A 12,420-nucleotide genomic window follows, 5' to 3' on the forward strand; every position below is an offset into this window, starting at 1 on the left:
TGAGCTCTATGGAAGACACTACTTGTAGAACACAAATTCTACTTTCTGCAGTTCTCCTCTCTTGTGGACAACGACCACCATGGTCCTGCTCCTTCACCCCATCTCGCTGATGATTCAGGCAAACTCGGTAAGGATCACTTGGGTCTTACAACATGAGTTGGTGGTAAAGTAGTTAAGACAAGCTTACTCACCACATTAATTAAATGGTCTATTTAACATGGAATATCAATTCTCTAATCACATCTCAGCTGAACTTCTTTCAATTAACAACCCCGAAGTCTACTGACAGGTCCTACTGTTCTAGGATCATTAAGAACATTTTCATTATCTGTCAAGCGCAGGAGTAAGAAACAGACAGGCAAGCGGCTCTCAGGCACCGGCCTCTCCCCTACTTAAGAGCCGATTAGGGAGGGAGCAGTGGTGGTCCTCATTAGTTGCTTAGCAATGAAAGACCTCCTATGAAATCAGCAACACAAACAAAGTGTGAGAGGTGGCAATGAAATGCACTGAATGGGCATGTTCTCATCCTCAGAGGATAATCTGACCAGCCAAACCTCCTCCCTCAGATTACAACAATGATGAGAATCTGAAGCGGGCTAGAAACTGAAGTGGTGAGAAACATAATCTCATAAAAACAAAGAAATATCAAGTCGGGAAGGTTCCCACAAAGACAAATTAAAATCGGTTTTTAATAAAAATGCTACAACCAAACAGCAAATCCCTCCTTTGGTTATTCATTTTTTTAGTCACAGATAAATTAAAAAGAGATCCCATACTTATATTTTCAGAATTTTTTTAAAAAATTAACATATGTTTATAACAGGTAAAGTCATATTACAGTTGACTGCTATAACATAAATGGGAAAAAATACACAGTCCTCAAAGAGACCGCAGAGCCCAACCTAAATCTCTGTTAAACCAATTATTTTACGTGTAATTAACATCCCCATAAAATGAACCACTACTAGTATATCAAAAGTAGAAAGGAGACAACTTGCTGCAGAATGTAATTAAAGAGGGTTCAGGTTTTAGCTTGTAAGCAGAACATTCGACAAACGTTCTATCACCTTGACCCAATCCATTCAAATCCCCACGATGAAAGCCAGCGCTCTGACACCATCAGAACAAAACCGCTCCTCGTGTATTATTAAAAAGAAGACAGTAAGAATAAAAACTGCATCTTAAAGTCTTCAGTAGTTAAACACGTGGATTTACAGGCATTTTTTAAAGCTGGCACCAATGAGAAAACTATTATTCTCTACTTTTAGTTGTCAGTACATTAAACCTAAAGGCGCCTCTCAACAGTGGTGCAACAAAGGCCACCGAAGTTCACATTTAATGTCTGCGAGAACAAACATCATGATATGGTCTTACCTATGTGTTCGCACATGAAGACTACAAAGAAAGGAGTGACAAGGTCATTAATCCCCTGAACATATCCACTGGCAGGGTGACGTATCGCCCATATAAACAATATCCTTTCAAAAATCTGCAAGAGAATTGAACAGGTGGTGAAGCAAAAGTAAACACATCAAAAACTTTAAAACATATGCATTCTTTCACTCAAAATACATATATTGATTGATACTTCTGTCTCTAATACTAAAAGTAAAATTATAAATAAGTATTAATTGCTACTTAATTTTTTCATAAAATTCCCATTGTCCTACTTCCTGACTGATTCACAAGCCATTGCAGCATCTCACCGACCCCCGGGCTCAGCTTGACCACTCAAGCTGCCTCCCACGGAAGACACTCTCTGCTCCCCCAAGTCCCCCGCGGGCACAGACTGCTCATGGCTTCCCAGGACTCGGTCAGGAAGTGCAGCAGCACCTGGCCTATGGGTGAGTACTTCCTCCGCATGGAGGGATGGGAGAGCAGAGGAGTGGGCAGGTGTACACCTGGATGGAGGGGTGAACGGAGAGAGGGAAGGAACATGACAGGAGGCTACGGTCAGGGAAGGGGGTGCATAGAAAGACACTCTGAATTTCCCTCATATGGTAAACATGTTGTTTTCAATGATACAGTATTGACATATGACATTATATTAGTTTCAGGTACACAAGATTTGAACAGTGACTCAATGCTGGCATATATTACAAAATGATGTTTTTTAATATATATAAATCTCACACCTGTTACAAAGTTCTTTTCTTGTGATGAGGATTTTTAAGATCTCTTAGCAACTCTGAGATATGCAATACAGTATTATTAACTACAGTTACCACACCGTATATTACACCCCGACTTCTTTTATTTTGACCCTCTCTACCCATTTCACCCACAACCACCCCCACCTCTCTCAGCCACAAATGTGTTCTATGTGTTGGTTTGGTTTTTTTCAATAGATTTTTTTCTTTAACTACTGCACAGTTATCACCATCCAAGAGGACCTACCCCAGCACTTCCCATCACATACGTTCACACCCAGGCCGAGGACCCAGGAATAGCTTAGCCTCCAATCTCTCCTTAAGAGACTCTCGCTGCTGATCTGGGCCTCATGCTAAGAAGGCACATGGGGCCAGCTCGATGAGCAAATGCCCAAACAGAACATGAATTATATCATCAAACAAGTCAAGCCTGCAGAGCTAGCTGTGCTTGTACCTGAGGCCATCAAGCCCTTCCTGCACTGCCCGCGCTCCCACAAACCACCGAGCTTGTGGTCTGCAACCCCAAATCAGCACCAACCTCGCTCCACAGCAGGGGCCCTGGGGACAAGGTGGGGAAGTCTCTCAACACAGAGCCCATGGTCAAGGAGCGGCACAACCAGCCCTAGAATCCAGACCCCCGTCTGGTACCCACCCTAGTTCACCATCCACTATGCTTGCTCCAAACAAACAACACAGTAACCACCACTTAAGCAGGGCACCTCGGCACAGAGCCCATCCCAGCAGGGCAGCTGACAAGTACCTGCTGGATGAGTAATGCGTTCACTCGTAGACACTCAGACGTTTCTCAGTCTACAGCAACAGCTTTCTGGCGAGAACTAGCGAGAATATTCAAACAAGAGCAAAAGACCAAAACCACTCAACACATGCCACCATCTGACATTTCTCTTGGGCAAATGCTACATGGTTGACACTGTGCTGCCACGTTGGGCACCATCGCCCTGGTGACACTGTAAGCAGTGCTCGACTCGTCAGTGCAATGGCACAGAGGTCAGCTGGGGAAGTGGGGTCCGTGCGGGAAAGGACCCCTCTCACAGACCCTGGCACCCCTCAGCCCCCGGGCAGCAACACCACAGTCAGGGCCCCACCCAGCCAATGGGCACAAGGAGGTTGAGACAGCATCCCAACTGTGCATGGACAGGGTGGGGACAACTAGGGCACAGGCAGCACAGACATGGCACCGGCAGGAGAACCGCTGGGTGGGAACCTCCCTAGGGGCCTGGAGCTGGCAGGGCAGGCAGAGAGACAGCAGGACAAGGCTGCATGAGGATGAACAGGAACAGTGCCAGGCAGGACAAACTTGTGACAATTTACCACTGAGAGCGGTACAGAGCCGTGAAAGTCAACTAAGCAACTCCTCACTAACAAGCCCCCAAACTCTGCGTACCACTCACTGGCAGATTTCTATCCCACACTGGAAAGTTCTAGCAAAGATAACCAGCAAGGTGGGGAATTCACTTGCACGCACGCTCAGTCATAACATGGCCAGGAGCAGCAAAGCCTGACACTGGAGGCACATTCCCACCGTCAGCTGACCGGGCAGGGCCCCAACCTGAGAACACAGGGAAGGCAATAGGGCCAAGAGAGGTGAATGTCCTTGCTCTGGCCCATGCCTCCCTGGTGGAGTCTGGCTCCTTCAATTCCTGGCATGGCCCTCAACACCCCCTGCACAGAGTGAGGCTCAGAGGGCCCCAAGGGCACGCCCGGTTGGGGCTCAGGCCACTCCCTCCACCATTCCTCACATGGCCCTTGTCGCCTGCACAGAGCATCCTCAAGACACGGCAGCAGGGCACCCAGAGATTGGGTCAGCTTGCTCTGCAAGAAGCTCCCAGGCTGGCTAGGGGGTAAGGCACCACAACAGCCACCCACACTGTGCAAGGGGCACTGTCCTCAGCGCCCCCCGGGTCAGAGACGTAGAGCAGGGAGCAAAGACATCTGGGGTTGCCACATAACAGCCAGGCCTGAGGAGAGCTGGGGACAGAGAAGCAGCAGTCCCACAAACACGTGGACATGGCACCACCGTGGAACAGTCTGCAGAGACAGAGCAGAAATACCACATTCCAGAGGCCACTGAGGTCAGAGGAGAGATGGAGGGTGGCTCGAGGGCAGGGAGGAGTCACTGGGGACAGCCCAGAATGCCACCGTGCAGGACGTGGGCTCCATGCCACCACTAATGACCACGCCGATGAGACCATGCAACAGTTGCTGACATTTATTAAATAATACTGTCCTTACCACCTTCAGTAAGCTCATCCTCCCCTAAACTTTGAGGCAGGTATGACTGCTACCCCAGGATGGCCCTGTGCCCCACCTCCTGGTGTACACGCCCTGGTGTGGGCCCTTCCCTTGGATGTGGGCAGGCCCTGCAATCTGATTTGCACAGGGGATGGGATATGTACAATCATGTCACATGAGATTCCCAACCCATCCTGCCAGGAGATCTTCTCCCTGATGGCATCAAGGACACAGGCTACCACACTATGAGCTGCATATGGAAAGGGCCATGTGTCAAGGACCTGAAAGCAGACAAGAAGCAGCAAGAAACCCAGGCCCCAACTCTACAACCTACAAGCCACCAAATCCTACCAGCAACCACGTGAGTCTGGAAGTAAGTTCTTCCCCAGGCAAGCCTCAGATAAGTCTGCAGCCCAGACCACCCCTGACTGCCACCTGGGGAGATCCTGAGGGAAGACATGCCCAGACTCCTGACCCACAGAAACTGTGAGACAACAAATATGAATAAATGGTTTTCATTTTAAATGCTAGGTTTGCGGTGATGTTATTATGCAGAAACAGGTAACTCAGGCACACAAAGGGTAAGCAATTTACCCAGAGCGGCAGAGCCAGGTGTGCGTGCTAGTAGCTGGACTAACAAGGGTCTTATAAGGCTTACAAAATGCCATCACCAGTACGCTTTACTACAAAAGAGGTTTTTTTTCTTAATTTTATTTATTTGAGAGAGATTGAGAGTGAGCATGAGCAGGGTGGGGAAGGGGAGAGGGAGAGGGAGAAGCAGACTCTCCACCAAGCAGGGAGTCTAATGCAGGGCTTGATCCCAGGACCCCGAGGTCATGATCTGAGCCAAAAGCAGAGGCTAAACTGTTTGAGCCACCCAAGCATCCCAAAAGAATTGTTTTCATATGTAAATCAAAAAGGAGAGAACATCAAAAAATTAAAATTATATAGTAAGAAATAGCAAAGTCAATGAGCTCCTGGTGAGCAAACTGCATCTAACTGGCTTCCATCTGTCCAAGGCCCAGCAAGGACCTGGTCATCCAAGGGGTCTGGTGTGCACACATGTGTGTGCACATATATGTGGTATGTGTATGGGGAGGTATGCGGTGCATGGGTGCACAGGTGGGTAGAGCACATGCATGCATGCATGTGTGCAGATGTGTGATGCACATGTGTGCATGTGTGCACTGGAGGAAAAGCCAGAGCTCAGGGCACAGAAATCTCCTTTCCTACTTTGCATCTCACTACCCTAGGGGGTGGTAATGTCAGCAATGGAGCCCTCCCACCCTTTAACTAAGCCCCATACTTCCAGAGAGCTTGGCTGTGTGTATATATGTGTGTGTGTGCATCTCTCCCTCTCTCTCCCTCTCTCTCTCTCTCTCTCTCTCTCTCACACACACACACACACACACACACACTAACTCCATTCACAAGCATGAATGCATGTTTTCCCTTGGCAACCCAGGCACTGAGCCAGCTCTGCCCAGCAGGGAATGTGGAGGGGACAGGAGTCTTCTCCCTGCAACTTGCACCCCTGCAGGCAACTGGGGCAGCCTGCCTGTGATTCCACAGAAGGCCTGAGAAAGCTGCAGGAGGACACCTGCCAGCCTGGGCTTCCCCGACGCAGCCCCAAAGCTTCCCTTGTGGAGAGTCCAGAACAAGTTGTCCTGAGACAGCCTAGGCTCCACTGGCCATTACCTAGGGAAACTGAGGCAGTACTCAGGGGCAAAGGTGACTGGTGAGCAAAGCTGAGCAAGGCGGCAAGAGGAGGCAGCTGAGCTGAGCCTTCTCAGTCACGGACAGCTCACGTGCTTGCAAAGCGCCCTCTGCACAGAAGCCAACGACCCAGCAATTACCTACTGACCCCTTCATCAGGGCCACCATGTGGGGCTTCCAGAAGCATGAGCCACCCACATGCTCACACATGTGAGGAGTGAACTGTATCTGTATTACTTTGGGAACATTTTTAGAATTAAGATTTCCCATTAATTAAGGAAAGCTATCAGTCAGTTAGTTCAAATTATTTAGATTTAACTCTACTTGATCTCTCTTGATAACCTGAAAATTATACTTTTAAGGCTTTAATCCCAGTAACATGTAAATAAAGGGACAAGTGGTTCAAACATAAACAAAAATGGCTTTTAACAAGACAGGCAGGCTAAAGTGCCGAAAGAGCAGAGCCAGCCGTGGAGGTTTGTGACAATGGCTACAAACCCTGGCCCTGCGCTAAAGAGACACATGCCTGCAGGTCATCACCCCCCGGAGGTCCAGCAACAGAGAGCAGGGGCTCCCTCGTGTCTTCACCACCATAGCAGCCTCCAAAACAGCCAACTCCAGCCCTACTCTCGGCTCCACAGCCACAGCTCGTGGCTGTCACCTCGGGGCTGGTCCCCCATGCCGCGGGTGAGCACCTGGACCTCCCCATTCCAGTGACATCCCAAACAACACCCAGGATTCTGACCAGCTCTTCCCATCAGTTTCTCCATCGAGTGGCGTTCCAGACCCAGCTCCTCAGATGTCAAGAAGTCGGGACTTCAGGGGCCCCCACTTGTCAGAGAGGAGGCGAAACACATCGAGGGTCAAGGAGAATCCACTCCACGGAGGGGCAGCAGTGGGGGAGTGGGTGGTACGGGGACTTCAAACAGGGGCGACAGGCAAACAGCATTGTGATGGCTGACGCGGAGGTTTTCAGGAAGCAGGAGGAGCAGACGGCTGAGCGGGACTCGGCTGGGGGGCAGGGGGGACAGCACAGGGCTCGGGAGCCCCAGGGCTGAGTCAGAACCATCACTCTTCACGTGATAACAGACAGTCCATGTTCACCACCGAAAGACTCTCCTACCTCCAGGCCACAAGGTGTGGCTACGGGGAGAATAAGCCAAGTGAGTGCAAGGCAGAGTGCCCACATCCACCCCATCAGCACCAGTCCGTCTTCCACAGAAGTGTCCAAGCATCCTATTTGGGAACGTGCCGCCTGAAGTCTCCCCCTGGGCCCATCTGTTCCAACTCCTGAGGGCAGCACCCAGCCACTTCTGCACTTCTGGGCGCACGCCAATGTCCATGCCAACTGAATCACTTCCGCTAGTCACTCTGAGGTCATGTGCCCTTTACCCTGACATCTGTTCTGGGAGAGCAAGCTCAGTTCTTGCTGTCATTACAGAACTGCACCCAGAGCCACTCACCTTCTTGCATATTATTCCCCTACAACAACAGCCATTAATTTAGAAGACAAAAACCCAGGATTTATGTCTCTTTGGCAGGAAAGGAGGAACAGAAGGTAAGTAACTGGCCTAACTGGCCTTCAGCCTCTCTTCGTGCTGTCAGACTGTCCTGCCACGCCAGGGGCACACCAGGAAGCCACGGGGGCCCCAGCCCCTGCCAAAGCACCCACAGGCCCCAGGCCTGGGCACCTGCCCTGGCAGGCAGCCCCTGCCCTACACGCGCGATTCGGCCCAGGAGCGCAGCCAGACGCCACCCTTGAACACACGGCGGCAGCCATCTACCCACGGTGGTGGGCAGAAGCCAATCTTTTATGAGGTGACAGATAGTTCAGCCTTGTCTAGACTCCCTAGAGGAAAAAACTTTCCATTAATTGCAATAATGTAGAAAAGATATCCATGTAGAGAGAATGCCTGGTGACACTGGGAGCTCATAAATCCAGAACACGGAGGACGATGGAGTCCTGAGCTGCCAGCAAGCTGAGGAGGGTGTCACGTGGAGGGGCACCTCGGGGTGGAGGGGGCCGGCAGGAACTGCAGGGCAGTGAGCATCCCGGCAGCCCTCCTGTGGGCCCCAAGGTTCACTCATGCCCCGGGCCACACGGACGAGGCTCCCTCAGCTCCAGTTGCTAGTGCCCCCTGCCCCGCTCCCATCCCTGGTCCCTTACGGGGGGAGGCAGGGGCTGGAACAGGACAGGGGCCCCGTGGCCCCAGGAGACAGGCAGCTGCAGGCCACCCGGCACAGACCTAACTCTATCGGCAGCGTAACCACCTCGTCTACTAAAGGCTGCCCAGGGACGGACCACAGGCCAGGCTGTGACTGGCAGGACAAGGCCTTCATCAGAAATTACACATGCAGTTGTTAGGCTGAGGGCCACTTTTTCTTCATTTTTTTCTCTTCACTGACTGTGTTTATCCTGTACCTTTCGTCTGAAATCACGTCATCTGAGTTTGCTTTGTTTCTCTTTGAAATCACAACAGCTAGCATGGTTCGAGTGCGAGGCACTCGGCATCATTCAGCACTCCCTCTGCAAGTCACCTGAGATTGTCCCAGGGGCCCCAGGGGCCCACTGCCTCCCTCAGAAAGCTCCTGTCTCAAGCACCCTCACCCCTGTTCATAACAAGGTCTGTGAAGACCTGAGCTACAACGCCCCCCACCCAGATCCCATCCTCGCCACACAGACCAGGGAAGCACCGTGACCGTGGGCACATCAGGACGGGACCTCTGAGGGTGACTCCGAAAATATTTTTCCACTTGACTGCCATTGTAATGAGCACTCGGCTGATGAGACATCGCCGAGGACAAGTCAAGGGGAAAGGGATCCCGTTCCCAACACAGTAGGATGCGTGCTGCAGGGCTCCTAACCTGCATCGGATGCCTGTGGTGATTGCTCAAAGCTGCACGGAGCCATCTCCAAGCTTCTGCTCTCAGGCTGCTAAGAGACATCACCACTAATGGCTTTCCTATCACCTTTTCCAAGCAGGTGTTTTCAAAGCTAACAATGTGGCCCCCTAAGAGGGTACGAGTTAGGCACCAGTTCATCTGACTTGACACCCAGCCTGGGGGCAAGCTGGGAGCAAGCACTCGCCCCTACTGCCTTCTCCACGCCCAGTGCCCGCCTGACACAGTCTCAACTAAAAACAAATTCCAAGAGGAATCTTCTAAAGGACCTCACGTCTCAAGCACCTCACCAAAATCAGCCCACAGCAACAGTACAATCCCAAGGGAATATGCCTCCTGCACGTCTGCACACACCCCACCAAGGAAGGCACCAGAACAGGTTGCTCTGGCCACCGCCAGACCTGTCACTGACCAGGCCCTATTCACCAGAGCTACTTGGGGCCCGGGCTCAGAAAAGTAACAGAGGCCAGAGCTGGTGGGGAGTCCCCCAAGGCAAAGCAGGAAGAGCCAGCAGGTCACCAAAATCAAGGGTCAAGAGCCAGAAGGGGCCAAGCCAGGAATCAGAAGACTCAGCCGGCCAGCCAGTGGCCTAAGGGGGTATGTGGCCCTGTGCCAGCACCTGCCCAGCTCTTTCCCCCAAGGCCAGGGCAGGGAGGCCACAGGGCAGTGCCGCTGGAGCTTCCTGCCACCTGCCAAAGGAAGCTGAGCTTGAGGCTGGAAGCCACCCTCCAGCATCTACACCGCTGCCTGCGCCACAGGCCCAGCAGGACACTCTAGGCCTGCGCTGCCTGCCTGCGGGGTGCAAGGTGGGCGCACCAGGGAGGCGGGGCTGCCCAGCCCGGGAGTCAGGACGTTCTTCCTACGAGGTTTCTGAAGGGCTGGGTCAGGAGACAGAAGCTCCCCAGGACTGTGACATGGAGGACGTCAGCAATTCAGTGTTACCCTCCAAAGTCAAGTGTCCCCAGAGCACCCTGCCCCGCGACTGTCTGCTCTGACCCCGTGCATGGCCAGAACAAGGCCGGCACCGCACATGGATTTTCTCGACGTGATAGGATCGCTACTGCTTCGTGCACGCGTGTCTACACCCGCCCTTCGACGGCACAGTGCCAAGGACAGAGACCACCCTGGGGCCTTGGGCGTCCACAGGCACCTCTTCAGGGGGTCACAGCCCCCACAACTGTCTGCCAGGTGCTTTACTAACAGCCGTGGCAGGAAAGGCGGAAACCAGACAGTCATTTGCAGAGGGCGACCAGCGGGAGCAACACGGTTCGGAAGGAGCAGACACGGCGGGGAGAGATCTGTCACAGCACATTAACTCAAGATTAAATACAGGGCCGTCAGTGTGCGTGGATATCATCTGCCAAAGGACAATAAAGGCAGGATGCCCCCTGCGTGTGGGTACATTCAGAAAACACGGAACGCTCTGAAACGGCTCTCACGCTGAATATGCACTGGATCTTATTAGCTATTAAAGTTCTGTTAACTTTCCTGATATGCTTGTCTTTGTTAGAGTTGGATTCATTAAAAGTAGTTCAAACTTTAAACTCTTCCCAAAGTATCTTTTCAACAGATCAATTTATACTCAGCAACAGTAATAAAACAGTTGCTACTATCTGTTACCACCAGGGCTGAAAAAATGCAAACGTGACAGGCATTCTCGGTTCTCCTGTCAAACCTCAGACACCTGAGCACCAAGGAAGGTTTCTCCTAAAATACTCAAAAGATATTCCTGCACAGAAGGGCCCCGGGAAGGACTGGAGAGGGCCCCGTCTTCACTCTGCACACCTGCCGCACCCTCCCCGGGCCTCCAGGACAGAACCCTGCCAGCCACACGGGTGCTCCGAGAGCTGAGCCACTCTGCATTTTAAGAAAACAAAAATGTGGCAGTGCTCATGAGGACTTAGAAAAATCTGATTTCAGAAATCTGAAAATGTTCTAGCCACACGACTTCACAGCACACAAAGCACCATGGAGATCATTTATGTTGGAGGAGCAACAACATTCACCATTCTGCCGAGAGGACAGTGGGGCTCACAACCCTGGAAACCCAGGAGAACGTGGCCAGAAAAAAGTCTTCAAGGCACAAGCGTTTGCAATGTGACCCAAGGAACACTGGCCCCATGTGAATTCTAACACCTGATCAGTGACGCCAAGGAAGAGCCCCTCACAAATCCAAAAGGTGCATTAAAAAGCGGCCACTGATCACACAGAACATACACTGGGCAAGCCAAGACGGCCACTGATGATTTCTCACAACACTAATTAATAATGTAGAGCTCCCTTCAAGTAAGCAAGGAGGCCGTGTGTAGTGTGTGAATTACTTGCCATTCACCTCCTGCAAATGAGACGATTTATGCCCCAATTTCTGTGCTCAAGGCAGGGTTTGATAGGTTAGCAAAGGCACAGATGTCTCACGACACTCAAAACTGAAGGATGGAAAAGAACCAACACTTTCAAACCAAACATCACAGTGTCACTACTACCAGACCAAATATCCAACCCAACAGACACACTACACGTCAAAGCATCGTGAAGCATCCAGGGGCCAGTCAGAAAGAAGCATTTGTCAAATTCAGGAGCAACCAGACCTCCCTTCTGGCAGTGCCGTCCAAGAGACGGCCACTGGCCTGCTCCTGCCAGGCCCTGGAAGAAGCCACCCTCAACGACTCAGTTTCCTTGAGACACAGTCCCTTAATACCAGGAGTTTGACAAATAAAATCCACCACATTAAGAGAATAAGAAGGCAAAACCATATTCTCGTATCAGATGATGGGGGAGACGACTTGATAAACCTCAACAACCATTTACGACTCTAACAGCACGAGCAAGGGACCATCCCTCACATGAAGACAGCATCCATGATGCTAACAGTCAGTATCCTGAGTGAGCGCAACATGAACAGGCCTCTGTTATGATCAGAAATGACACCGGGATGCCTGCCTCCCTGCTGTACTCAGGGCTGTGGAAGAAGTCTTAGCCAGCAAAACAAAGCAAATTAAAAAAAAAAAAAGTATTAAAATACGAAAAAAAAAAAAACCCTCCTATTATTCACAAGTAACATGATTACCTTCCTTAAAACCTCAACCACATCTACACAAAATATGAGAAATGATGAAAGAGGTTAGTAAAAGGCACTCACAGAAGTCAACAGCCTTTCTAAAAACTATCAATACAAGAGAAGAAAGAAAACTGTTTAAAAATAAAAGATCCAGAGAACTAAAGAAATGCAAAAACAAACATGTGAATTCTCTCCAACTAATGGGCAGATTCAATGTGATTTCTGGGATTTTTATGATACTAACGAGCTAATTTTACTTATATGAATGGCCTGAAAACAAGAACCAGGCAAAGGCAGCCTGGCCTGCAGGACAGCAAGACCATGGAACCAGAAAGAAGAAGC

General features: G+C 50.8%; 1 protein-coding gene across 3 annotated transcripts in view; it reads right to left on the reverse strand.

Annotated features, from left to right (window-relative positions):
* The window catches only part of TBC1D22A (TBC1 domain family member 22A), a 334,160-nt gene that overhangs the window by 207,387 nt on the left and 114,353 nt on the right, over window positions 1-12,420 (reverse strand). For all 3 annotated transcript variants that reach the window (XM_038550205.1, XM_038550204.1, XM_038550203.1), the window contains exon 8: window positions 1,375-1,489. In XM_038550205.1, coding sequence (XP_038406133.1) covers window positions 1,375-1,489 — 115 coding nt within the window. The remainder of the gene's footprint in view (window positions 1-1,374; window positions 1,490-12,420) is intronic.

This window comes from Canis lupus, chromosome 10, assembly GCF_011100685.1.
Source record: "Canis lupus familiaris isolate Mischka breed German Shepherd chromosome 10, alternate assembly UU_Cfam_GSD_1.0, whole genome shotgun sequence".
NCBI classification, from domain to species: Eukaryota; Metazoa; Chordata; class Mammalia; order Carnivora; family Canidae; genus Canis; species Canis lupus.